At 49.5% G+C, this 25,768-nt stretch overlaps 1 protein-coding gene across 1 annotated transcript in view; it reads right to left on the bottom strand.

The window, feature by feature from the left end:
* Nucleotides 1–8,381: 8,381 nt before the first annotated feature.
* The window catches only part of GALNT14 (polypeptide N-acetylgalactosaminyltransferase 14), a 186,144-nt gene continuing 168,757 nt past the window's right edge, over nt 8,382–25,768 (bottom strand). Inside the window, exons 11-15 of the mRNA XM_039887477.1 lie at nt 24,732–24,824; nt 20,540–20,623; nt 19,913–20,057; nt 10,138–10,257; nt 8,382–8,906 (exon numbers count right to left, since the gene is read on the bottom strand). Coding sequence (XP_039743411.1) covers nt 8,748–8,906; nt 10,138–10,257; nt 19,913–20,057; nt 20,540–20,623; nt 24,732–24,824 — 601 coding nt within the window. The 3' untranslated portion in view covers nt 8,382–8,747. The remainder of the gene's footprint in view (nt 8,907–10,137; nt 10,258–19,912; nt 20,058–20,539; nt 20,624–24,731; nt 24,825–25,768) is intronic.

The following is a 25,768-nucleotide window of genomic DNA, read 5'->3' as shown; positions in this document are numbered from 1 at the left end:
AAGAAGCTGAAGTGGGACTAGAAATGCCCTTTCAAGATTCTGTTCATGCTCTGTATTGCAGACTTTTCTTTCATCCTACCTTGGAAATACAGAAATAAATCTGTTTTCCCAGGAAGGATGCTGCTTCATAATGGAGAATAAATATGTGTTGGGCCACACTGGATTCCCAGCAGACGCAGGGCCTTCATATTCAAGCCATGCTCCTACACTGGAGCTTCTGGTTCTGAATCTGAACTACATCCTATGGAACACATCTGCTGGTGCCCGCCTTGCCTTCCTTTGGGTCCCCTCTCTAAGCACTGCCTCACAGCTCGGCTGTTGCCCAGAAGCTGAGCTGGTCTGTCTGTCCCAAATCTAACTGTGGCAGGGGATGGCGGTCCTCTGGGCTCTTGCCCTATGCCCTGCCATTCTCAGATGGGCCAGTCCTGCTCAGGGAGGCTGAATAACTCTGATGACAGCATGACAGTCCTCAAGGCAGTTCCAAATGCTCTGAAATTCCTGTTGACTCTATATTGTTAATTCCCCAGGGCCGCAAAGCAGAAGCACCTCACTATCCATCAACAGAGGCTACATTTGAGTTTTTCATTAGCTTCAGAATCCAACACAAAGAATTCTTGGTGGCTAGAATGAACTACAGCCCGTTTGTGCCGCCCAAGTTGCAAGGGCCTGTTCTGAACAGAAAAATATATATGATCCTGGCCTGGCCGATTAGATGTGAGAACTAGTCAAGCTTAAGCTGGAAAATTTGGTTGGTCCACTCCAGGTGCTTCAGTTCAACAAGCACCCTTTGAGAGCCAGCCCCTGCCAGATGCGGTGTCGGTCCCATCTTTTGAGAAGTTTACAAACAAATGCAGGTAGGAGGACAGATACATTGATAGAGGAAGTGCCGGTCATGAAGTGCTAAGCTGACTTCATGCAGAGCATACTCTTTCCGCAGAAGGACAGAGAGACACAAAGTGTTCTGTGAAGACACAGGGTATCGCTGGGACACAGAGGGAATACCTAGCCTCCCAGCACCCCTCCTGCTGGGGAGTCCAGAAAATTTCCTAGGGGATGGCTCAGTCTTCCTTTAGTCCAACCTCAAAAGAAATGCTTGAAAGCCCACAAAGATAATGCCGCCATCGCATTATAGCCAAGGCTGAGCCACGTACTCGCAGACAGTGTGGAGAAGCAAACTTGGGTTCCTGGGTCTGGAATTCTGCCCGCTCTTCCTCTGGTCCTGTCGGCCTTAGAACTCAGCCATCCCATTCTCTGCGAAGCTTTTCTACCTCCTTCTTCGTGACCTTTGTTCTCAGGTGGCCTCTATCACATGTAGCACATCCTCCCTCCTACTCCGCTCTACTCTCCGCCTCTCTCGACTCTCTGGAAATAAAATCCATCTATGTCCTCCACTCTCTGTCCTCGAAGGCGAGGACTGGTGGCCGGCTGCTGGCATAGTGCCTATCAAGTAACAGGTGCCTAGCAAATGTTTATTGCTTAGTAATTTACATGTTTGTTTACATGTATGTTTGCCATGTGCTTTGAGAGGCAGCATGGTCACCGAGAAGAGGCTTGCTGGGCAAACTTTAACCAGTTATTTAACTTCTCTGAGACTCATGTCCCTCATCTGTAAAATCATGAGGATAACACCTACCTCAGGAATGTTGTTCACTTTCAATAAAGTAGTGAAGGTAAAGCACATAAATATAGAGTTGGCACGTGGCAAACACTCACTAAATGCTGATTCCCTTCTCTCTTCCTTACCTAACAAACAGCTGATGAGTGTATGAATCTGAGCATCAGTGTGGCTAACCAGTTGTTAGAGATGCAGAACTATTTAACTTTGAATGTTAGCCCATTAGGGAGTTTTGCACCAGGTACTTCCCTGTATTTGTAGCATTTTCTTTCTGGTGAGAACACACGATTTCATTATTCCGTCCTCAATGTGAGAAGCAGCATAGCCTAGTGGTTATGAATTCAGAACTCTGGAGTGAACTCCTTGAACTTGAATCTCACTTATTCTACCAGTCGTATGACTTTGGGCAAGTTACTTAACCTTCTCAGCCCTCAAGTACTCACTTGTGAGACGGAGATAATAGTAGTAGCTATTTTTATATAGCTATTATTTTCTTGAGGGTTAACTAAGTTAAATTCTTTAAAGCTCTTAGAACAATGCTGAGCCCAGGGTAAGCGCTGTGTAAGTGGTTGCTAAGCTACTATTCTTCTTCTATTGTGTGTCTAAAATGTTTTATAATTAAATAATTAAGCCTGGTTATCAGATACTCAAATAGAACAATTAAATGTGGGGCCGTGAAGACCCTTGCTCAGTAAGCAGGGCAGGATCCATCCGGCGCGAAGGCCGTCCTCCCACCCCGCTCCTCCTCCTCTCCCCCACTCTCCTCTTTCCCTCCCACACCCTCCACCACAATCTCCCGTAACACTGCGTCTTTTCTACTCTGAGAGTGACATAATCTTAGACAATTTCTGGAGTCTCTAACAGGACCCTGATCACAGAATCTCACCTCCAAATCCTCTTCCTCCCTACTCCTTGTTGCCTAACTAACCCATCTTCCTCCTCGGACACTCTGGTCACTATCACCCTCTCGCTCCAGAACCTTCCGTGGCTCACAACTATTTACCCAGCGAAGTTCAGAATCTTCCATCTGGCGTTCAGGGCCCCCTCCCTGGCCTTACCTGACCCCTACTCTCTTCCATGTCTTCTGCATCTCAGGCTGGTTGACCTCTGCCCATTTCCTGAAAAAGGCCCATCCTTTCCTGCTTCCGTGCCTTTGCTCAGGCTGTTCTTATCATCTAGGATGTGTCCCCATCTCCATCTTTTTGAAACCTCACTTATGATACAGGTCCATTGCACATGGGCTCTTTTCTCCCTTTGAACCTCAGAGTTCTTTATTTGAACCTCTTTTCTGATACAACATTCTGTCTGAGCTGCTTTGGGTCCTTAACATCCCACCCCCTTGTGCAGGACCAAGTGTCCTATTAAACTATCAGTGGATCTACAACTCCTACCCCCAGTTCGCTGAGATACAGCAGACCCTACCTCCTGAGTAGGGGCCCCCACTGGTAGGCAGGTGGAGGCCCAAGGCACTGGGTGCTGGACATAGAGTTATGACAGTATCTAACACTGAGAATCATGCCCCAAACTGAAAATCATGGATGTGCTACATGCAGGTGCCAGTCTGATGAGGCGTGAAGAGAGGCGAGCTCAGGCACGAGAGCTGAATTCATAGGTTAGATCAGAAAAGTCAGACAGAGGGCAGAAAGCAGAGCTGGAGACATTTCCTGGGTGTTGGTGTATGGCGTGACCACCCCTATGAGTGAGGAGGGAGCTCCTGGGGTGCGAAGCCAGGATGGACTTCCTCTGCCAGGCCTCTGTGACTGGCATGCTTGTCATCCGTCATCTATGACTCCATTGACACCGTGCGTGGCGTGGCTTCCCTACAGGGCTGTGCACGCACAGTGACGTGTACGGGGGCTAGCATACAGTGACAGACTCGATCAGTGTGTACAGGCAGGGAATGAACACAAAGGCTGAGGAGGCACCCAGTGGGCAAATGGCAGAGAACGGCAGACAATGATGGGCCAAGACCAGCCAGGGGACCTCCATTTCCCTCACTGCTCCTCACTGCTCTCCTCTGCTTCCTCCTCCTCCTGGCTCATCACCAATTTGGAACCAAACAGCAGTGCTGCAGTGGGCTGGGCTCGTCCACCACCCTGGGCAGCCCCACAGGGGAGCCTCAGACCCCAGCCTGATCCCTAAGTGACCACGGAAGATGAAGGGTCAGCCCTCTGTTCTGGAGACTGATGTTTCACACTCAAAAAAAAAAACTACAATGACGACAAACATTTTTAGACATAATACATGCCTGGCTCTGTGCTGGGAACATCATATGATCATTTTATCAAACCTCACATTAAAATTATGAGATAGATATGACTATTAGCTCCATTTAGAGAGGAAGAAATCAAGTCCAGAGAAGTTAAGTAATTTGTCCCTAGTCCTACAGCTGGGAACTGGGGGAGCCGGGATCTGAACCTAAGTGCACGGGACTAGTGACTTTGCTGTAGAGGAGAATGCTGATCAAAGAATAAGGGGAGATCGGCCTCAGGGGGAAGCTTTTTTTTCTGTACATCAGGGTAGGAGAAATTAATGGGGAGGGGTTGGAAGAGTGAGAAGGGAGGAAACCAAGACACAGGTGAGGTGCCGGCCTTGGAGGAGGCTACCGGAGGGGAGAGAGCACATTCTAGATGGCCTCGGACTCTCCACTGACAGGAGAGGAATTTGGGCCTGGGTGGAATGGAGGAGGAGGTCAGTCTCCACGCTGAGGGGACGGGTCTGGGCATCCTCGTGCTGAAGGACAGAACAACAGGCCCAGCCGAGCTTACACCTCAGTGCCATGAATGAGAACGGCTCTGGAAAAGAGCTTTGTTTCTCTGTTGACTCCTATTTAGTGTCCGGCTTTCAGCTGACCTTGTCACACCAAAGTCTCCTGTAGAAGTGGATAGGGACAGGGACCTATTATCTTTCCTCCATCCCAGGGATGAGTGAAGCCCCACTGGGAAGCTGCTTTGTCTTCCGGAGGGAAGAGATATGCAGTGCACATCCACAGTCCACCAGCCTACCCTGACATCACCAGTGACAGCCCTTCGCCCCAGTGCTGTGGGTCCAGGGGAGGGCTGTGTTCCTGGAGGCTGGAATTTCTCGGTAGGCCATCCAGCGAGCCTTCTGCAGGGGTGCTCACGGCTCCTGCCTGTGCTGGACAGTGAGTTATTGCAGCCTGTTATCTTCAGCAGCAGGTGGAGGCATCCTGGGCTCCTTCCTGCAGAGTGAAGCCAGGTAATATTTACTGGCTTAAATGAATAAGCTAACCAGCCCTGTCACAGTACAGAGGATGCGTCTCTCACCCAAGGGTTTTTTTTTTTTCCTCCTTTCTTTCTTCATTATGTTTGTAATTTTGTTTTATTATTTCCCATTGGAAAGCTGTGAAATGAAAATGATGCAATCTACTGCTGTGAAATAATGTCGAGCTCGAGTCCTTTTCCAATAAGCCCCGGGGTTTGCACTGTGACGGCTTCATTAAATTAGTCGGCTCCATGGCAAATGGAAAAGCGCTCGGAGCTTTGAATTCTGTTAATCTGGGTTGGGCTGCCTGAGACCCTCAGACCACCAGGGAGTTGGGGAGGCTCTGCGTGCTGGGGAGAAGAGGTTCCCATCCACCACATGCAACGTCAGATGCCACCACGTGTGCCCCGCTGCTAGGCCTCTCAAGTAACCCTCAAATCTTCACCATGTTCCTCTGCATGCCAGACACTATCCCAGGGATTATCATGGGCCAAGGAAAGAAAAGGTCAGGGCACTGACTCTCCAGGGACAGCGTGGACAGCAGCTCACTGTATGAATAGAGGAAGGGAGGAGCATTAACTCTACTGCAGGTAAACTGCGGTGGACCAACAGGTAAAAGGTGGGTGTCCGCCTGAAGGCCAGCCAGGACTCAGGTTGCCGGATGCCAATGAATATGCCTGAAATGCTTCGTCTCCTCTCCCATCACCATCCACCACAGTTTATGAGAACAGATCCTCTCTTGCTGGGCTCTACTGCAGTATTAAAGATTTCCATTACTGATAGTTCTTTCCAGTTAGTACTTTCAGTATTAAACTCTGTCATTATGAAGTAAAATATGCATGATCTCTAAATCTATGTGTATTATAACGAGATTTCATTGTTATAAATTTGTCTTCTAAGTCCCCCATTTCTGCCTTTGCTGTCTTTTTAAAACTCTAATGTCTGATAGCTGTAGCCAGGGGGTAATTAGGAAGTAGTACGAAAGAACCACAGGCTTATTCTCTCACTTATTCACAGAAATGTATTGAGTGTCTATAACAAGATATGGTCACACGGCCAGTGGGAAAGATAGTGGTGACAGCTAATTACAGCACTAAGGAATTTTGGTCTGAGATGACATGGAAGCCCCCCTCCCCCACACACATATAAATATTGGATAAAATACAATAAAACAACTCGACATCACAGCTGCATTTGAAAGGAAGAAAAAATTCCAGGTTCCAAAAAACAAGTGAGCATTCAAAACCAGAGTGGAAAGGAAGAGCTAAAGGGGAATCGAAGCCAGATGTGTGTACTTGGGGCTGAGGTTTTAACACCCAAGCAGAGGCAGACATGAAGACCATAGCCTCAAAGGTGGCTGGGCCCAGAAATGAGACCTAACATATAGGTGGGTGCTTAGAAGGTCTAGACAAATCCTACCCACCAGCTGGTGAGTGGTGATGTCATGAAAGCAAGACGATCGTTTGGGTAGAGAAAAGATCATCTGTGAAAGATGAAAATCCAAGCTTGTGCCAAAGCGCAGACATGGGGTCCAAATTCTCATCACTTTCACAGTGTGGAAACCACAAATGGAGAAATCAATGCAAAAATGTGTTGGAAATCAGTAGAACCCAACAGAGGCAAACTCCATAACCAGGGTGCCCAGAGGAAATAACTCCTGCTGAAGATGAGCTCACACAGAGAAATTACACAGCACATCATGAAACAAACTGACAAGAGTCTCAGGTTCAACATGACACCTGGCTCAGCCACCTATGTTGACCCCAGAATTACTAGTAAAATGTAACTGAAGTCACTTCCTCTTGGACAAAGAATAGTTTTTCCAATCCTTCATTGAGGAAAACATTCACTGAGAGCTTGATGTGCCCACCCCAGTGCTAGGAATAAAGTGAGGCAAGAGACAGCTTTCTGCAACCAGGGACTCAAGAACTGGCACCTACACAGAGGAAAACAAGGAAAAGGTGACAATACTGGCTCCCTACGTTATTTCAGGTTAGTGTCTGTTTGTGAATAGGTGCTGGTGAACCTGTTCTTTCCTCTCTGCAAGGCTGGTTTAAACTCTGTGGACATATTGCTTGAGGAGCCATAAGAATATCTTCTCCTACAGAGGTCATTATCCCATGGCCTCCCCACCTCTTTTCACAGTGGGGAGTAAAATGCCCCACAAGACAGCCAAATCATAACTAACAAAGGTAAGAGGAGGATTGTGTAACGAAATACAATCAGCCGAGGAGCTCTTCACTTTCCACACCTGCAGTAGTCCATAGCCATGCATTTTATAAGGATGAGCTTGAACAACCGCTCATCACTGAAGGCTTTCTGATGAAGGGGAGATGGACACCTGTCTAGGGTGTCATCGTTATCGTGGTAGACAGATTCTAAATGGCCCCGAATGATCCCTACCTCCTGGCATCAGCTCTCTTGTGTAATTCTCTCCCCTTACGTGGGGCTGGGCTTACTGACTTGCTTCTATCAAATAGAATGTGGGAAGAGTGTTGGAAGGTAACTTGTGAGATTAGGTTATAAGAGACTGTGACCTCCGCTTTGCTGGCATTTGTGCCTTCCTGGTCTTCTCACTTTGGTGAAGCAGGCTGCTTGCTGTGTTGGAGAGGCCTATGTGGCAAGGAACTGAGGGAAGGTTCTGGCCGACAGCCTAAGAGGAACAAAATCCTGCCAACAACCACTGAATGAACTTGGAATAGATCTCCCCTGCTGAATCTTAAAATGACTGAAGCCCCAGCCAACTCCTTGATCATAGCCTTTTAAGTTACCCTGAAGCAGGGGACTCAGTGAAGCTGTGCCTAGAATCTTGACCCATAGAAACCATGAGATAATAAATGTTGCTTTAAGATGCTAAGTTTTGGGGTAATTTGTTACTCAGCAATAGATACCTAAGACTGTGACTAATCAGCACGTGGTGAACTAACCGTGGCAGAGAACGTACAGGCATGTTTTGGGAACTTTTAAACAATACAGATCGGACCTCCTATTAAACTCTAGTGAATAAGAAAGGACAACCACCAGACCCAGGGCACACTGGGTACTGATTAGAGTAAGAAATTCTTTACACTAATGGCTACAGACTACAAAGCCATAAAGGCCCACAGAGCCACCCAAGGCAGTGATTCTAACCAGGGGGGACATCAGAATGAGCTGGGGAGCCTGGAACCCCCTGGACCTACTGAGAAGGGATCTCCACAGGAAGAACTTAGAGATGATTTCCCTAGATGAGACAGACTGTGTATTCCTGGGTAAGAACCACTGATGAGCTCCAACTCCCTAACGTGACATAATAGGAACTGAAGGTCTTTTTAAGGTCACACGGCCCGTCGGTGGCAGCCCAAGATAAGAGCACAGGGCTCCCATCTCCCTGTCCTCTTCTTTGTCCACTTTGCCACGAACCCCCAGAGCCCCCAGGCTCCCACTCCACGGAGAACTAGGACTCGCCCTGAGCTAATGTAAGTAGAAACGAAGTAAGAGATACACAGAGGAAACTTCTAAAGTTCCTTTATTAATTTCAAAAACAACTTCCATTCTTTACCTTTCGATTTAGTCCTGGCCTGGTGACAGAAAGGCTTTCCTCTCCGGCTTCTTGTGTAAGAAAGGAAACGACACTAACACTTCCCATTAGACCCCCGTCTCCAGACACCAATCAGGGGCAGACTAGGCCAGAACTGGAACTTCATGGAACTGAGAACATGTGGGATCTGTCTCTGAGTCCCACTTGGTTTGCAGTCTTTTCCTCCATTCTCCCTGAGACAGCCACTCCTGCCGTGGGGGGCTCTGCCTCCACCTCCAAGTTCAAGGTGTCTGCAGTAGCGGGGGGCTGCTTGCAGCCTGATTTCCAGTCTGCTTCTCATCCAGGGACGTGTCATCCCATGGCGCCCGCTGGTTCTGGCATGGATCCTTAAGAGCTCACCATGTCCCAGTGCTGGCTCATGAGTGAGGACTCGCACGGGTTGACAACAATTTCCCTGCTGTTTTCAGTGCCATCACCAAACATGTCTGTGTCTAGGCAGAGATGAGATGCCATGTGCTCAATGCGGGAGCCAGTCTTGGTCCATTGCTGAGAAGATGGTGAGAAGAGAGGATGAGCCACGATTGCCCAGCTAAGGCTCGGGCTTCATCGATACTGCTGAGACATCTGGCGGAATCAGAAATGCTTAACCACTGGGCTAGGGTCACCTCGAGACTTGACTTCACGGTCTCATGGAGGAATAAAACTGCAACTAATTGCTTTGCCTGGTATTGCTGTTGGTCTTTTTTTTTTTTTTTTTTTCCCAAACTGCTTTAAAAAGTCGTGTAAAAGCAAAATCAATACGTTTGCTAGGAAAACTCATTAAAAGAGAATAACCTTCCAAGCAATAGGCCAGAAAATGTGAGGCAAGTTAGTCACAGGAGCGACCAAAGAAATGGTGCTTACTGGGTATCGCATGGTCACAAAGACGTGGGAGTGAGCTGGGTGATGGCGAGGCAGGAGGGGTGCTGTGGGGTGGGCTCCTGGGTGGCATGCAAACCTCTGCTCTTCCACGGTGCTTCAGCACGTGGGGGGCTCAAGCAGAAAGAGGGGTCTCATGCTGCTGCTTCTCAGACGTCACCGCACATGACAAGGAAAGGGGATGGATACGTGTTGGGGAACCACCACTGACCAGGTACCATGGAACATCTCAGTACTATCTCTAAACTGCTACCCCATGTGGTGGGCATCATCGACTCCACTTCATAGAGGAGGAAACTAAAGCTCAGAGAGACCCAATAACCTGCCACGGGTCACACAGCCAGTGAGACGTAAAATGGGCCTTTGAACCTCAGTCTCCCAATGCCAGTACCCAACCGGCTGGGAAGTGAGTGGAGCCAACACCTTGTTGCTAGAGGAACTGGGTGCGTGGTGTACCCAGAGTGCTACGAACTTGGTGGACATCCTCCCAGGGCCCAAGGCTCCCAAAGGCAAAGGTTTGAGACTTGCTCATTCTTGTGACCCTGAAGGCTTTGTCCTAGTCTTCTCCTGCTCTGGGATCCCAGATGGGCATCAGAGCAAGAAAGGATGATACACAGGCACGCTGGAGTCCTTTGAGGTCAATAGCCTTTCGTGGGGCAAGCTGACTACTGCTGTTGGCACCGCGGATGCTATCAGAGGCAGCACTCTGCCTCTCCCCTAACCATAAGGACCTTTCTTATCAACGCTTCCTCTTTTAACTATAGAAAGTTCTTCTTGCCTGCATCTAAGCCTTAGACCTACACAGACAGTCACATTATTGAAGGCCGCCATGCCCCAGGTGGGCCCACTGCACACTTACCTGTTTGTCATCTCCATTCTTGCATAGGACAAGAGCCACCGGGGCACCAGGGAAAGAGGTGATGACTGACAGGCACAGCTCCTCCTGGAGGATCTGCTGGGTGTATGTGAAGGCCCAGATCTGGAGGGGAAGAAATCAAGGAGGGTCACATTAGGGTCCTTGGAAGCCACCACTGGTGGGATACTACTGTGTTCACATGTGATGATATTGCACAGGTTGGTAAAAAGCACCGGGGGAGGGGACAGCTAGCGGGAATCCACTGTCAACAAGGTTACCTTGGAAAATGCTACTGAAGAGCCAATGGAAGAAACACATGAGGTAAGTGCCAGGGAGCAGAGAGCATCTAACTGCTGAAGAAGCCCACACACTCCCCTGCTCTTCCATCAGGGCGTGAAAGTGCTGGCACAATAATGTCAAGGTGTAAACCTCCAGGATGTTTTGCCGAGGCCGAAAAATAGAGATATCTGCCCTTTGCCTTCATCATGGGGCAAAGAGAATAATTCCTGAACTGGATGACTTGAAGGAGAGGACCCCATTCAGGGCTGGATCCCTTCGCCTTTGCCCACCAGGTGACCCTCAGCCTCTAGACCAAGTCCCTCATCAGCAACTTCTCCTTGGCCCAAGAATGAAAAAAGGATCCCTTAGCTGGCCGGCCCCTGTTCTAGGACATGTCCTACAAGCTGACACGGTGTTCACCTGCTCCTTGCTTCGCAGTTCCCCTAGCTCATGCTGGCCACTTCCTGGCCCTGGTCCTCTCCTGCCCTCCACTATCTACTGACATAGTCGATGTCTTTCTGTGACTTGACTTGTTCCTCTTCCTTGCCCACAGGTTTGGGTCCTTCTGCTGTCCCCACCAGAATGCTGACTGCTGCCTTTCCTGATAGCAGGAAAGGGATCTTCTGGGACCTTCCCTTGTCTCTCACACCTGGATGGGGCCACCAACCCAGTGGGAGTCTCTGTTCCCTAGGGTTGAGTCCTGCCTGTGGATTTTTTTGGTTCCTTTTCAAAAGCTAGTGTTAGAAGAAGACCTAGACCAGAAAGTACTCCCTGGGCAGTAGATGGAAATATAGATGAAAAAAGACGGGCTGTGATTTGAGAATCCTTGAATGGGTACATGGGGGATCTTCATACATCTGTTCCTATACCTACATACATATTTGAATTGTTTTTATAGTAAAAAGTTATTAAATGTACTCTTTGGGATATATTGAGAAGTTCTCCTGTGGCCTTGCGACTGTCACTATTCTACATATACCTTTTGCCTTCCTCTAGAATAAGCTGAAAGATGTGGGTAGGCACAGAGGCAAAACCAGGATGATACTGCTGATAATGGCTAACATGTATGGGGCACTTATTGTGTGCCAGGTACTGTTCTGGGAGCTTTACACAGGTTAATTGAATTTTCATGAGAATCCTCTTAGGTAGGCATTATTATCATTCCCATTTTACAGATGGCAAAAATAAGGCTCAGAGGGGTTATCCTTCCATCAGCTCTGCTTTTGCTGCTGCTGCCACAGTCATGGCTGGTTCTGGAGCCCTTTGATTCAAGTCCGATCACAGGAGATGTCGGTCCCTGAGATCCTTCTTCCAGGTTGTGAATATTAAAACTATGAATCAGCTCCACTTTGACAGGAGATAGCTGGCAAAAGGTTTTCTCTTTGGCCAGTTCCCAGTGGCAACCCCATGAGGAGGGAAACAAAGGTCGCACGCACCCCATGTTAGGACTTCCGGGGGTGGAGCAGACCAGAGAGCAGGCCCCTCCCCTAACGTTGGTGGGCACTGGGGTGGTGTGGGAGTGGAGGTCCACACTCAACGGACTCCGTACCAGACCAGGCTCTGTCCGTTGTGAACTATCAGCCTGAATATCTCTGCTTGGTCACTCCTCTCTAAACTGTCCCCCTTGGGCCTAGGTGTGTGCGAGGGACAGTCTACCTCAGGAGAACAGTCCCAGGGATGAGATTCACATAGGTTCTGAAATCAGACTCAGGCCATTCACGTGCGGGAATTCTGGGGTCCTAGACATCTAGAGTGTGATCAAGAAGGTGGGAGCAGATCTTGGGTGTTAGTTCAGAAAATTCCTCGCTTTGTTGGGAAGGAGGAGAAGGGCCTGGGGTCCAGGGTCAAGGGCAGGGCTGTCCGGGAGCCATTTGCTCAGGCCCAACTACCAGTGCCCTCAACCTAAGATTCTGCCATTGTCTAGGAATGAGGCTAAACATACAGTCACCAATGTGGAAAGATGATGAGGGTGATCCCTCTGTCCCATCACCCCCACCACACAGCTTGCAGTGAACCATGCCTTAGCATCTTCATGACAAACCCTGCAATTATCCTATGATCACCACAATAAACTGGCTTTGTACTTTTTATGTTAAAAGCATGAACCGCTTCAACATAAAAACTTAAAATATACCATAATTTCTGAAAGCCCATTTTGGCATTTCTTCTTTTTTAAAACCCTAGGGGCTTCAAAAACTGGAAGTGCTGGGGATGGCATGGGGGACGGGTGGGGAGGGGAGGTTCTTTAGACATCCACAAATGCCTTCCAGGAAGGCATGCAAAGGGTGCACCCCAGGGGCTGGGGCTGAGGTCTGAGGAAACCACCTCAAGACCTCCCAGGGGAGAACGTGCACATGCACAGATGGGGCTCAAAGCTCTTCCGCTAAGTGGAATTTCCATTAGTCGGTGCTTTACTGGCATTGAAATGGTTCAGCCTTACAATCTCCCAGAGAAACACAGCTCCCAGGTCACATCTGCAGGAGAGGAGAGAGGAGAGGGAAGCAGAACACAGGAGTGGGGTGCAGGGGAGCAACGAGGGTTTTCCGATTCCTACTCTGCCGCCTGTCAGACTTCCCAGAATGGCCGGTGATGAATGGGTTTATTAAATGAATCCTGGAGACAGAAATGGACAGAAAAGGAAGGCAACAGTGGCCGCTCAGGCTGGCCTGGCCTCCATCGATGAGCACTGGAGCGTCTGCTGACGACTCCAGTTGGGGGACTGGCAAAGTCACTTCCATACTCATGGAAGGAAACCAGGGGCTGTCTTGGAGGGGGGTGAGTGGCCTCAGTACCACTGGGACAGGCCAAAATAAAGGGCTGAGGTGGGGGGAGTCCTCCCCTGGAAACGGGTAACTGAAAGTGTGGGGGGAATGGTCCAGGCTGGACAGCTTTGAGGCAGTCTGTGCTGAGGAAGCCTCTGGAGACAGCTACTGTGGTGGGAGAAAGGACTGCCTGGCGGGGGGCGCAGCAACCTTCTCTCTAGTAAATGCGGGTCTGGCCGCAGCTGTGAAAGCTGGGATGAAGGGAGCCACAGCGCCCGGCCTGGGGCTTCATGTCTCGCTCTGCATGGAGAAGCAGAGACGAAAGATATTCTTAAGAGGACATAACTGAAGCAGCTAAGTTCCGAGAGAGGCGAGCATGAAGATGAGTCAGGGATCCAGGCACAAGGGCTAATCTTAGAACGGTCCAGGGCCACCTCTAGGAGGCAAGAAGCAACCAGCCTAAGGCAGCAGTTCTCAATTCGGGGTGGGGGGATTTTGCCCCTATCCACCTCCCCAGGGGACACCTGGCAGTGTCTGGTGATATGTTTTGATTATATGACTAGGTTTGGAGGGGTGGTCACGGGCACATAGTGGGTGGGCCAGGGATGCTGTTAAACATCCTACAATGCATAGGACAGTCCCGACAACAAAGAATTACCTGGCACAAATCATCAATAGTGCAGAGGCTGAGAAACCCTCTCCTAGTCTTAAGGCCTTGGTCTGTGGAGGCAGCAGGCCTGTGGCTGAACCCTGTTCCGGCATCACTCATGCATGACCTGGGTAGCTCTACTCAACTTCCCTGAGCCTTGCCTGCTCCATTTGTGAAATGGGGGTACATGGTTCATGGGGTTGTTTGAAGATTAAATAAGATGATGCATGTGGAGCGTGTGGCCCAGGTGCAGACTCTCTGCGAATAGTATTTTTATGACATGTGGGAGGAAGAAGTGGCTGGGTGAGGCTAGAGAAACAGTCACACACGGAGAGAAGTTAGGAAGCTGTGTTTTCGTTAACAGAGAAGCCCACAGCATTTACTGATGGTGGCGAGTTTCCTGTTCAAAAATTCTTCTGAGTGGGGAATAGTAAACGCAGAAGAAACACTGGATGCAAGGCTGCACTGCTGGTTATGCTGTAGTTAGAGAGCCGAAATAACTCATTTATAAGGGGCTCTTCAGTTCTAGCTGCGTCACATTTAGTGTCTATTTAATCTTCATAGCGACCCCAGGAAGTAGGTAGGTTTTATGGAAGCGGGGACTGAAGTCGATGGTTACTCTGGGCAAAGCGAGGAGCAGACTCTGGGCTTGACTGTGACCATGAGACCCCCCTGGTGAGATGGGATCTGAGCTGAGAGTATCCAGGGCCACCACCTGGCCTCGAACTGCTAAGGCCACACCAAGCAGCACACTCGTCCATCAAACACACCCTTGAAGTGGTGCAGACAAGGTGTCTGGAATGAACAAGTGGGTTCAAGTGAAATTTTAGTTCATCTGACCTCTTGAGGCCTTTGGATCCTTGAAGGATCACCCAAATGTACTGACTACCGAGCCTTGAATCCTGGTTCACCCGTTTATTAGCCCTGTAAACTTGGGTGAGTTACTTAACTCTGCCCCTCAGTTCCCTCATATGAAAAATGAAGATACTATCAGTCCCCACAGCGGAAGGTCACTGTGAGGAATAGATGGGTTGACACATATGTGTGTCCAGAACAGTGCCTATCACAGAGCAAGTGCTAGTTCTTGTCTGCACGTTGACTGTGATGATGGAGGAAGCTAATAGGAAGAGAAATGGCCCTAGAGGTCTTCCTTTAGAAAACTGCCTTTGCTTTGCCTCCCAGGACAGGCAGTTGCGGTGGGGCCATTCCCAAGGGTACGTTAAGAAAGCTCAAGGAGGAAGGGTGGTATCACGCAGGGAAGGTGACGTGCCGGCAACCTGTCCCAGGGCAGACTCACCAAGAGGTGCCAATGTAAGTCCACATTTAGAGGAAGAACATTTATATTCATCTTACCCTCCCAGGGTATCCAGCCACTTGCATGCATACTTCATAAGCCAGTAGCCTAATCTGCTGAGGATACAGTCAGGAGTTTTTAATTTGTGTGGTTTCCCTCTCTCTAAACTGGGATAGCAACCAGGTTGGTGTACCCGTCTTCCTTCTACTTTCACAAACATTCTGGGACTCCAATAAAGTTAAGAGGCAACTTAACCTAGAGGCTTCTTGGGCTTCACTTGTTTACACACTGAGGATGTATTTCTCTTGCCTTTCACTCAAGGCATCAGTCTGCCGACATCTTCAATACACACTCCGATTAAACATTTTGCTTCCAAGGTTGACAAGTAAGCCAAGAAAGGAAGGCAAGGCAGGGTGAAGGATAAAAGGGGCTGGAGGTGAAGCGGGGGCCAGAGCCAGCATCAGAACCAGAGGAAAGGCATGGTCTGATAGTCTCTTTTCAACAATGAGGACTCCTTTGTGCCTGGTGACATACCACATGGACAGTGAGTCGCTAGCTCTTGGCTTCCACCCTCTGGTGCTTTCACCCCAGATATCTAGGACCTGGGAATCCCTAACCCAAGTGACCTGAGCCTGATTTCAGGACCTGTGTGGATCTCACCTCTGGGTCTGTCCTCCTGAGGTAGACTGTGTCCCTAGCACACACCTAGGCCCGGGGCGAACAGTTCAGAGGGAAGTGACCAAGCACGGATATGTGGGCTGGGAATCCATGATGGGGGACAGCCACGATGGGACAAAAGGGGGGCTGTCCAGGCTGGAAGCCAGCACTGCTTGTGTCCCCTGGTCTAAGTGGGGGCCTCCACTCCTACGCCTGCCCCAGTGTCCATCAATGTTAGGGGAGGGGCCTACTCTCTGGTCTGCTCCCTGCAAGTCCCAACTTGAGATCTGACCTTTGTTTCCCTCCTCATGGGGTTGCCACTGGGAACTGGCCAAGAAGAATCTCTTATCTGCTATGTCCTGTCAAAGTAGAACTGATCTACAGTTTTGATATTTACGACCTAGAAGAGCATCTCAGGGACAGACATCTCCTGTGACTGAACTTGAATAAAAGGCCAACAGAACCAGCCACGACTCTGGCAGCAGCAGCAATAGCAGAGCTGATGGCATGGCGGCCACATTTTCCAAATCCTGCCTTCGCCACTTACTAGTATATAATCTCTCCAGGACTTGGTTTCATCACCTGTAAAATGAGGATAATAGTAATACAGTGGTTCCCCCCTTAACCACAGAAGATACGTTCCACGATGCCTGAAACTGCGGATAGTACCGGACCCTATGCATCCTATGTTTTTTCCCATCCATACATACCTTTTTACTAAAAGGAAGCACATTATGGCTTCTCTCTAAATTGCCAGCATCACTACTCTTGTGCTTTGGGGCCGGCATTAAGTAAAATAAGGGTGACTTGAGCACAAGCACTGAGATAGCGAGACAGTCAATCCGATCACCGAGATGGCTACTCAGTGGCTAATGAGCAGGGAGCATATGCAGTGAGGTGACGCTGGACTAAGGGATGGTTCACGTCTGAGGTGGGGCACGATGGCCCAAGGTTTCATCACACTGCTCTGAACGGCATGCAATTTAAAACATATATGTTGCTCATTTCTGGAATTTTTCCATTTCATATTTTCAGACCACGGGTAACTGAAACCACAGAAAATGAAACCACGATAAGGGGGACTACTGTGCCTACTTCCTAGGGTGCTCGAGTCACTTCCTTGATATGGGCTCTGAGAGACAGGAGAAGTGGGAGCGGAAGAGAGGGTTGAATGAGTCACATGAAGGGATTTGAAGGACGGAGGGGCAGATGGGACTCTCTCCGGACAGGCCAAGAGGCAGGACAAGTAGAGAGATGTAGGAGGAAAGTGGCAAAGTAGGGCGAAGAAGAGAGAACTGCTCGGCGCCATGATTCATTAGCAGAAAAGGGGTGGGAAGCAGAAAGATGGGCCTGAGTTCATGTAAAAAGGAGGAGCAGATACTGAAAGAGAAAGGTAATATATGTCAATCCTACCAAGGTGTATACTACACAGACGCACACACACACGGAGCATTATGCTGGCTGAAACAGTCAGGGGGATTCCTATCAGTCTAAAATGGGTTTAACAGCTTCAGAATACTTGGACACGCATCCCAGTCCCGCTGTCGGCCTGGCCCCTCCAGGAGAGAGGGCTGTGTGTAATCCAGCATCACCCCGTCTTGCAGCTCAGCAAGCAGCCTGCTACCTGGTGCACCATGGACACTCGGTGTCATCTGTTGGAGTGGACTGAACATCTTTCTATCTCAGCGTGTTCTTCCATTATCCTTAACTCACACTGCTGCCACACACACCCAACTGTTCACTCCGAAGCAGAAAGGAGTGACAGCTGGGCACTATCTTCTAGAAAAATTCTTTTCTCACTCGAAGATCTTACTATGATAACCCTTAGTTTTCCACAGATGTCTCCTTTTCCCCCACCTTTCTCAGGCCACTGGAAGATCGGCTGTGATGGGTACCATTTCCCTCAGGTCAAATAAAGGCCTGGCAAGCTCTCCCTGGGGCCAGGCTATTGGGGGGCTCCTCCCTGAGACCCAGAGATCCCATTGCTCCCTTCCTCCCACTTCCTTATGCAGTCGACAATGTTAAGTACCAGAAAAGGCTCTACTCTGCTGGACACGGACCAAGAAAATTCCTGTCCCAGAAAAAGGGGGACGACAACATTCTGGCTGCTGGGATCCCCACGAGCAGTGCCCACACATTGATTCAGAAGGGATGTGTGTCACCTACTCACATTTTTCTAAATGCCACTTGAACAGATTATGTCATTCCCAGCCAGCCTGCCATACCGAAAGCAAAACCGATACCTGCTTCCTTTTCCTATCTGACTCAGGCAGCCCCCTCCTGTGTGCTGCTGGAGCAGAGAGATGGTTCTTGGGAAAGTCACAGCAAGCTGGAGGCTGGTGCTGAGAAGCTTCAAGCACCAGGCTGAGAATGTGGATTTTTGTGGTAAACAATAGGGAGCCACTGAAGGCTGTATCAGGATGGGGAACAACGGTTTGATGACTGCATGCCAGATGGGGGTGAGGGGCAGGCACTGAAGGCTGTGGCCACAGTCTAACACAATGGTTCCCAACTGGGTTATATGTGTGCCCCAGGGGCCTTTGGTAAAGCCTGGGGACAGTTTGATTGTCATGACTAGGGGTGCTACCGGCATTTGGTGGGCAGAGGCTAGGGATGCTGCTAGATAGCCTACAGAGCACAGGGCAACCTGACTACAAAGAATTATCCAGCCCAAAAGGTCAACAATGCCAACTGAGGAATGCTGACCGGGCATGAAGAAGTGACTGAAAGGTCCAAGGACAGCTATTCTGAGGGAAGGGATGATGGCACTTGCAGAAACAGGGGTGCAGGGAAAAAAGGAGCCATAGCAGATGTGCCCGATAATCAGGATGCGGTTTCTTTTCAAGTCCTCGGGGAAGATGACCTTGCTCTTCATGCATATGTCGAGTGCTATCTCTCGGTGCTTCTACAGTGCCCTAGACAAAACTCTGCCCAGGACAGTTTATATCAGAACGGCTGCTTACATGCTTATTTCTGCATTTGATCCCTTGAAGGACCACGGAGGCCTGTGACCTACCCTTTCATCTCCGCTTCTTCAGTTAGCAGAGAACGTAGATGTTTGTTGAGTGAATGAATGAATGAATTCAGGGATGGGTGGATGAAGATACAGAATTTGTGAATCGATGAAAGAGAGGAGGTTGCTGAAGCTGGAAGCATGGGTAAAACCTCCAAGAAACCATTTATAGGGAAAAGAACAATGACCTGGGAACCTTGATGAATACTCAACCTAAGGCTATGTATGAGCATCGGGCAGAGGAGCCAGCAAAGAAAATAGAGACAGAAAGAACGGAAACACGGGATCACACAGTGCCACCGGAGCCAGGAGGGAAGTTAGGAGATGACTCTCCTTTAACGGATCTAGCGGGCCAAATGTTATAGACATTGAGGTGGGCTGTGACTGTGTCGGTGACCTTTCAAAGAGCAGTTCTATCCTCAGAGGGGAGAACACTGACCCACAGAACACAGGGGTGCTACGTTGATGAATCGAGGCACAAGAAAAACTCTCTCGTGACATGGCTCCTCCAGACCTAGAGGAAGCAGGAGGTAGTGGAGGTGGATCCACAGGCCTGCTGAGTGCAGGACGGGGATGAGCGAGGGCCTTGCCCAGAGAAGGGCATGGAAGACGACGGTTACCAAATGTGATTGAGGCCTTGCCCTCTATCCTGGGATGAAGGACAGACAGATGGAGGGATGGCAGATAGATACCAAATCTGAGGTCACTATCTGGAAATCTGGGTTAAATCTGTGGGGAGATTCACGAAGCAGGCATTTCATCCTGGAGCAGTGTCACCCAGTGGCACGCTTTCCTGTTTGCATTTCACATTTGGGAGGCAGGTGTCCTGTGTGCCCTGCCTGACTCAGCCCACGTCGGCTGAACCCTGATGCCATACTCATTAAACTGCTAGTTAAATGGCAATTTTCTATAAGCACGATGTTGTCTAATAAGATGTCTTTCAGAGAAATTCCATGCATTTGGAAACCTGGCAGAGTGAACCCAGTCCCAGAGTGAGGGAGAGTCTTGCTTCTCCCGCTCTGCTGCTGAGCTCTGGGCATAAGTGGACACCAAGTTTCATATAAAAGCAGGTGACGGAGCCTGAGTCTGTACACACGTTTGCAAATCCCCAGCCAGTTACTTACCTGGGACTTTATATTCTCGCCTTTGTTCTTTGCACAAGGGCTTAACTTGAGGTTGTAGACCTCTTGGTTCTTCTGCCTTTCAGACTCCAGGCACTTCTGCCTCTGTCGGATATTGCCCTTCTGGATGGAGGAATCCTGGGGGACTCTAGAGGACAGCCAGAGAGATGAGAATTCTCACCTCTTTGGATTATAACACTAGCCACTGGAGAGGTGGGGCAGTGCTTCGAGAATAGCAAGGGCGTTTCGCCCTGGGCTGTGTTACAATGACTTGCTCTGCTCTAGAGGGGAGTAATACCCCTAGGAACAAGGCAGCAAGGAAAGACCCAGGAGCCTCAGGGTAGATGGAGCCTGGAATGGAGCCCCCGCCAGCGCGTACGTGTCCTCAGGTCATCCCTTGGGGCTCAGGCCCTAACAGTTGACAAATTCTGCTACTAGCTAACCTAATCCCTCAGTTACTGATATCACTCCTCTTCCGGTTTCAGGGACAAAGGGGAGCCGATTCTTCTCAAACCTCTGTAATGCTTAAAAACCCTCATCCAGTTGGCCAGAGGCTGTCCCTTCTCCAGACCACGTCAGCTGAGGGCCTCTCACTGCAGCCACCAGAAGCTCAAACAGGAGGGCAGATACCTGAGTTCTGGATAGACATTCTCCAGGTACCACTTGAAGCTTTGACACTGAAGACTCCTCCTCAGGTCCAGTCTGCTCTCGATGCTGAAGGCAGACACAACAACAAAAACACAGCTGTGTCAGAGAGAGGCACCAGGCTGGGAAGCACAAAGCACAACCTCTGCCCACGCTCTGCACCCACAGCTCTCTGGAGTGTGCTGGAGAAATTAACCGAGGCAGATTTCTAGAACTCCAGACAGAGCTATAGAAACACTTGGCAATATTTCACAATGGTGCGGTAATGACACCAAAGACGTGTTTTTACATGAAAATGGATTTGGGGGTTGTTTTTACTTTTCATTAAAAACGAGACTACAGGGTGTTACTAACTCACTGTCGGGACTCAGGCTACTTATTCACAAATCCCTCTCTGGATTCTGAGTCAAAATACAACCCTTGACCACCCTGGCCTCAGAGAATTCTCTTCTTTGGCTGGTTCTGGGACCTGGTCATGTATTTGTTCATCAAATATTTATCAAGCACTTACTATTGCCAGGGCATTGTGACCAATGTGGGATATAATGAGGAGCTTTCCAGTGATAGAGGTAACGAAATGAGCAATCACAACCTCGTGTGGACGTGGGGTGGGCACATGGGGGGCTGTGGGAGCACCTCAGAGGGGTGCCCTTGTTTGTTGGGTCAGTGGTTCAAGGTGGTGATGCTGAAGGAAAAGTTGATGTTATCAGGACAAGCTGGAAGCTGGGTGAGGCAGGGGCTTCTGGTAGAGGCCGCAGAATAGCAGAGAGTGGTGAGTTCTCTGGCAGGAGCAGCACTGTAGGAGGGTGAACATATGTGCGTGTGTGAATGCTGTGTGTGTGTTGGGGGGGGCGTTGGAAGAATGAGTGGGATGAGCGATGAAGATACAGACCACACAGGGTCTTGTGAGGCGAGAATGTGGAGAAGTTTGGACTTTAAGGGCAATGGTGTCATTGATGGCTTCTAAGCAGAGCATGACATGGTGATGTGTGCACTTACTGATGGCGAATGGGTCTGATAGAGACAGGGAGGTCAGTTAGGAGGCAGCTGTAGAAACCAGGGTGCTGATCATGCTTGCAGGGTAGAAACCAGGGTAGAAAAGTGGGGGTAGAAATGGAGAGAAGTAACGAGTTCAAGTCCCTCCAATTCTCTCCATCTGCTGCACTAGCACCCACCCGAGTTCCACTTACACCTTGTCCTTCCTGGGCATCCACGCAGAACTGGCCCCGCGCTGTCCAGTGGCACCGCCTTCTATCCACCTAAGACTGCATCAGGCAGTCTCACGGCACCAGGACTTCTGATGTAGCACTAGCCACACTTCCTCACCAGACTCTAACCTCCAGGTGGACAGGAATGACGTCAGTTATTTTTAAAATGCTGAATGTTCAGTGTTTAACAAGGACCTGGGTCACCAGGATGTGATGACTGCTTAGACATGAGGGAAGAGGAAGGGGAGGAGTCCAGGTTAACACCCAGATTTCTGACTCGGGCAACGAGACGCAAGGAAGAGCGTTCACTGAGATGGAGAATATGGGACAAGGAGCAAGGTGAGGCGCAATGTGGATGAGTTTAGTTGTTTGGAACTTGTTGAGCTGGAGGAGACTGGGAGAGATCCAGGTGGAGATGTCCAGTTGATACTTGGATATAAGGGTCTGGAGTCAGAGGAGTGGTCCAGGGTAGAGAAAGAAATGTGAGCGTCAGCAGCATGGAAGTGGTGTTTGATGCCAGGGAGAATGTGCAGTAAGAAGAAAGCTTATGGCAGACTCCTGGGGAAGACCAACATATAAGGATGGAGAGAGGAAACAGGCTGAAGCTGGGATCCAGAAGGGTGGAGCCTGAGCAACAGGACAAAAGCCAAGGCAGCGGTTATGGAAACCCAGAGATCAGAGGTGCACCAAAAAGGGGTCAGGGTGGGAGAAAGCTCAAACTAATGGGGTCACAAAGAGGATGGTGTGGGGTCCAAGGGAGTCATGGTGGGAGCGATCACAGGGGATGGAGGGCAAGGCCTCCGATCACAGACAGAGGGCCTCAGCGAGTGATGCAGGCAGCTTTTCACAAAGCTTGGCTCTAAAAAGATCAGAGGACAGGGTGTAAGTAGTGAACAGACCTGGAGTGAAGGAGAGTTTTTTGTAGTTTTCTTTCTTCCTCTCTCTTTTGAATGTTTAAGACGTAAGACACCGCATAAGTTCAAATGCTGATGGGAACCATGCAGTAGAGAGATGAGTGATCCCGGAGAGAATGGAGACACATGGAGGGCAAAGTTCCCTAGAACAGTGGTTCCCGCACCATCTGCACATTAGAATCACCTTGCGGGGAGTGTCTTTTAAAAATTCTACAGCTGGGGCCGTGCCCCAGATTAAATCGACTCTCTGGGAGTAGAGGCATTGTTAGGTGATTGTGATATGCAGGCCATTCTGGGAATCATCACCCTAGAGCCTTGCTCTTCAAGTTGAGGTGCTTGGACCAAGGGCATGGCATCACCCGTGAGCTTATTAGAAATGCAGCCCTACTGAACAAGCATGTACATTTTAACAAGATCCCCAGGAGGTCTGTGTGCACATTAAAGTTTGAGAAGCCCTGAGCCAGGAGGCAGGAGGAGATGAATTCAGGCGATGAGAACCCGATAAATGTTGATTTATGAGTGAACGCAGAAATGAAAGGTGCATCTGGAATACAGGTGGAGGGCTGGCCTATCATAGCAGGAGACGCACCTTGTCCTTAGAGATGAAAGAGACGGAGAGGGATGGTGCAGAGACAGTGAAGTTTCTAGGTCGGTTTGTGTTGGGAAATTGATTCATCTATAAAACAGAAGGTGTCATCATCTGCTGTGAGTGAACGGAGCGGGTGGACTCGGTGGTTGAGGAGAGTGGAAAATGTTTCAATGGAGATGGTGGAAAAACTCTGGCCAGGAAAGACGGCAGGACCAGTAGGCACACAGAAGACCTCCCTGAGATCGATGGCTACAGAGCGTTAGCAGCACCAGTTGATATTTCCTAAGACTATTTGGCAGCCTGTGCACAGGAGAGGAAAAGGTGTAGAATCAGGTTTACTGGGGGTTAAGAAAACTTCGCCTGAGAGAGTTGACAGATGCACAGCAGAGCAAAAGACCTGAGGACAATGTCTTTTAAGCTCTCTAAGCAAGAGAACAGAATCTAAGCCAGAGAGGAAAGGAATTGAAAGGAGTAGATGAATGACGCCAGTAGACCGGAAGATTCCCGAGGGCTGAGACTAACACCTTGGGAGGCTCCGAGAGACAGAACTGGAGGGACAGCGTGGGTTAATGACTTCAGAGACGCATCTCATTTTGGCGGGGTCTGATTTAATCCTCCCAAGCAGTTATGGGTTTGGCTTATGCAGTGTAGACTGCAAAAAAACCCATCTGCTCCACACCCTTAGTCTGACTGAGTGACATTTGTATGGCCAAAAGCCATTGGCCACTCTCCTCAACCCAAGGCAGACGATATCAACTAAGTTGCCATTTCTCCCTGCTCAAATTAGCTTTGGGTTAGGGAATGCAACGTCGTATAGTTTTAGATTCAGGCAGGTGTGGTTTGGGCCTCATCTCCCTCTCACAGTGTGTGATCCAGGGCAAATACCTTAACCTGGAGCCATCTCAGTCCTCTCATCTGCAAAACAGGAGTAACCACACCCACGCCGTAGAGTTCGGAAGGACTAATGAGATACCTTCTGTAATAGCATTTGGCACTTAAATCCTTTCCCTGAGCTCTTCTACTCCTGTGAAGCTGGAGCATTGCTGTAGGGGACATTTATATGCGTACCGTACCTCCAAGGAAGGAGAATTTAGTCTCGGGTGATTGAGAACTAGGAGGAAGGCACTCCAACCTGGAGGCACTAAGGCTGTTTAGTCTTACATCTCACCTTTCTGTAAAAAGCTGGAACTAGCAGTCCAGTGTACAAGGACAGCCCCGCCTTTTGAGCTGGTGGTCCAGACTGCCAAGTAGTCATTGCACAGGAGCTGCATCAAGCCCTGTACACCCAAAACTGTGCAAGAGCAAGAGGGGCATGAATGAACAGCCACAGCCTGGGGCCCAGAGGGGCTTAGCAGCCCAGGAGACCAGCTGAGCGGACAGGACAAGCCTGTCAGGAGTGTTCCCCTTGGGCCTATGGGCTGGTGCTCTTCTTGATTCTGCACAAATCAACCAGCAAGGACACTTACTTTCCAAAGGGCCTCTCCAGGGCAAACGGCCGGGCAGCGTAATAGTACTGCTTGTATTCATCCATCCACACTTCAGCTATCCGCTTGGTGTTCCTAGGGGGGATGGGAGGGGGTGTCAGGGAGAGGCTGAGAGGACCCACGGTGTACAGTTAAAATACACACCCGTAAGCAAGTTGGCAGAATCACCCAGTTCGGAGCCACCGTGGTCCCGTGACACTATTCCCTCCAGGGTGCTGAGTCCAGCCAGGTCCCACTCAACCTCCAAAGGGTCCTTTTCCCCAAAACACAGGATTTTAATAGTAATGACAAACTCTTCTCCAAAAGGTATGCACTAGAAAAATTACCCAGAAATTGAATTTCTATGACTCTCAAAAAAAAAAAGAAAAAAAAGTCACAGGGAGAAGAGAACCAGGAGAGCCTGGCACGTCCATCAGCTCTGGTAACCAGGAGGGAGGGCAGGCCTGTGTTGGCCATCTTGCCGTGGGCCGTGCACGGGCTCCTACTCCAGGTGGTCCCCCTTTACACAGGAACATGCTGAGGTACCAGCTCTCCAAGGGGAAAGCCAATCACAGACGGTCTCCCCGCAGTCAGAGCAACTAGCTTGGTGCAGGTGTAAAGAATTCAGTAGTTAAGGCATCCCTGTCAGATTCTTAAGGTTTTTAAATGAGGTGTTTGCTCTGAGTCTGACCCCAAAGGTCATGGGGGAAAAAAAAGACAGAGAGAGAGAAATATTGAGACTGTCATCATTTAGCAGTCAGGGAGGCAAATACCAGGAAGAGCCCAGAGTAGAGAAAAAATATATCAGAAAGCAACCAGATGCCGGGAGCAGTGTGGGAGCAGCACCTGTTGAGGCCCTCGGAAGTGAACTTGGGGTCTCGGCAAAGACAGTGTGCTCCTCTAGATTCCTGGCTCTGTTTGGAGTAGAGGCATTTGCTAGAGTGGCATGTAAGCCCTTCCTGGTGGACCTGGAATGAGTTATGCACACACGGCCAAGTTCCCGGGGCACCAAAAGCAGTTATTGCCTTGCTGGGCCTTCC

Source organism: Pteropus medius, unplaced genomic scaffold (genome assembly GCF_902729225.1).
Source record: "Pteropus medius unplaced genomic scaffold, Ma_sr-lr_union100, whole genome shotgun sequence".
Taxonomy (NCBI): Eukaryota; Metazoa; Chordata; class Mammalia; order Chiroptera; family Pteropodidae; genus Pteropus; species Pteropus medius.
This window is presented reverse-complemented; position numbering and strand designations above follow the sequence as displayed.